The 1,972-nt window shown below is 61.6% G+C and overlaps 1 protein-coding gene across 1 annotated transcript; it reads left to right on the top strand.

The window, feature by feature from the left end:
* Positions 1-613: 613 nt before the first annotated feature.
* Positions 614-1,352, top strand: LOC140900473 (oligodendrocyte transcription factor 3). Its single transcript, XM_073317801.1, has one exon. The coding sequence runs from the start codon at positions 621-623 to the stop codon at positions 1,269-1,271; it is 651 nt and encodes a 216-aa protein (XP_073173902.1). The 5' UTR covers positions 614-620; the 3' UTR covers positions 1,272-1,352.
* Positions 1,353-1,972: the final 620 nt, after the last annotated feature.

Raw genomic sequence — 1,972 nt, 5'->3', positions numbered from 1 at the left:
ATGCCCACCATGCCTTCCCCAGACACTTTGTGAGCTCTCAATCTGCCCCTTGCCCTATCCCTGCTCCCCTTGACACAAGCATTTTCTGGACCTTCCAGGCCCTGATGCAGAGACTCTGGGCCAAATCCCGCTGTGGCCCACTGTGTCCATGGGTGGAGGGGAACGTGTGTGTGAGCGAGCCAGGGGTTTCGCAGGGTCCATACAGTCGGAGGAGGACAACGGGCAGAGATCTCGCTGCAGCTGGTCGCCGTTCTGCCCGGCTGCATGCTCCGGGCTGATCAGACCCCTCCGCCGCAGAGAGTCGAGCAGCCACGGGTGGCGACTGGGGAAAGTGGCGGCCCGGTAGCCGCCTTAGGGGAAGAATCTCTTTGGTGATTGGGCGCCATTGTTCCCTTTGTGACGGGGGCTGTATAAATAACCGGCCCTGCGGGGAGCCCGCTACACTCGCCCAGCCAACAAGGGGGACGGGGGGCGGCGGGGAAGTTTGTCTCCGACCCAGTGCACCCGGGCCCCTTGTGACTGCGCCGGGCAGCAGCTGCCCCAGCAGCGGGGAGCCCCACCCCGGAGCCGCTGGCGGTGGGCGGGGGGGGGGGGAAGAAGGTGGCACGTCTGGCTGCTCCATGGATTCCGATGTGGCCTCCTCATCCAGCCGAGCATCGTCCCCAGAGCTGGAGGAAGCCGGCAGCCCCGAGCTCCCGCCCAGCCGAGTGTTCGAAGCCCTCTGCCGGGAGCCAGGGGCTCCCCAGCGGCGGCCCGGGGAGCCCAGCCCCAGCGGCCCGGCCGGGGGGAAGCCCCGGGCCAGCAGGCAGGAGCAGCGGCTCAAGGTGAACAGCCGCGAGCGCCGGCGGATGCACGACCTGAACCAGGCGCTGGACGGGCTGCGGGAGGTGATGCCCTACTCGCAGGGGCCGGCGGTGCGCAAGCTCTCCAAGATCGCCACCTTGCTGCTGGCCCGCAACTACATCCTCACGCTGAGCAGCTCCCTGCAGGAGATGAGGCGGCTGCTGAGCGAGCTCCACGCCGGGCCCCGCAGCCAGCCGCTCCCCCAGGCCCGCCCCATGCACCCCGCCGCCTGCTCCCTGGCAGCCGCAGCTGGGTACCCGGGCTGCCGACCGGCTCCGCAAGAGACTCACCGCACGGCAGCGGGGCCCCTGGGCCCCTTTTACAGACACTACTCCGGCTTGCCCTGCCTCTGCTCCGTGTGCCAGGCCGCACCCCAGGAGCTGCCAAGGACGGCCGCCGCCCCGTCCTGCCTCCGGGCAAGCAAGTAACGCCGGAGGCTTACCCTGGCCGCAGAGCCCCAACGCCAAGGCGTTAATAGGGTCAGCGCCGCAGAACGGGCACCGCTCTGACAAGGAGAGTCCTTGGGCTGGGGGTGGGGTGGGGGGGGATAGGGCTATCGGTGCCCTTCCATTTACAAACCTCGCCAGTCTCCTCCTGATCATGTAACTGACACTTATCCCCTCAAGACTCTGCGACACGCTCTGTATCCAAACCTGCAGGCAGCAGGAACCCTAGGACAGTTCCCAAGGCTGGTGAGAGAAGAGCTTGACTGAGGTGGCCATTCAGCTGTGACACGTAGCTTTGCCTTTCTTCAGTAAATGCAACGTACCAGTGATGCAACGTACCTGGAATTTTCATTTTTACTGATAATAAATATAGTCATCTTAGTCAATGGATCTGGCAAACTGGTCTCCTATTTTGAAAGTTCCTTAAGAGTTTCATTTGGGCTGGGAGAACTTAGAGAAAATGTTTCAGAGAGAGAGAGAGAGAAGAATGGGGGGGGGGGGGGATAGGCTAGGCTAGGAGAGAAAAAGAGCTGAAGGGTTTGGAAGAAAGTGAAACCAATTAGCCCAAGTTTCCCATATAGAAGCCTTGGGAATTTATATTAGATTTCATTTAAACAGTCCTGAAGGTTCTACTAAATACTTTAACTCCATGATTGCTTATAACAGCTGTTAAAATAAACCTA

Source organism: Lepidochelys kempii, chromosome 19 (assembly GCF_965140285.1).
Source record: "Lepidochelys kempii isolate rLepKem1 chromosome 19, rLepKem1.hap1, whole genome shotgun sequence".
NCBI classification, from domain to species: Eukaryota; Metazoa; Chordata; order Testudines; family Cheloniidae; genus Lepidochelys; species Lepidochelys kempii.
Note: the sequence above shows the minus strand (reverse complement) of the source record. Positions and strands in the feature narration are given on the sequence as shown.

Bases quoted from the DNA above. Each gene is read 5' to 3' on its own strand.
- LOC140900473 (XM_073317801.1), top strand. From the start codon at position 621: ATGGATTCCGATGTGGCCTCCTCATCCAGCCGAGCATCGTCCCCAGAG.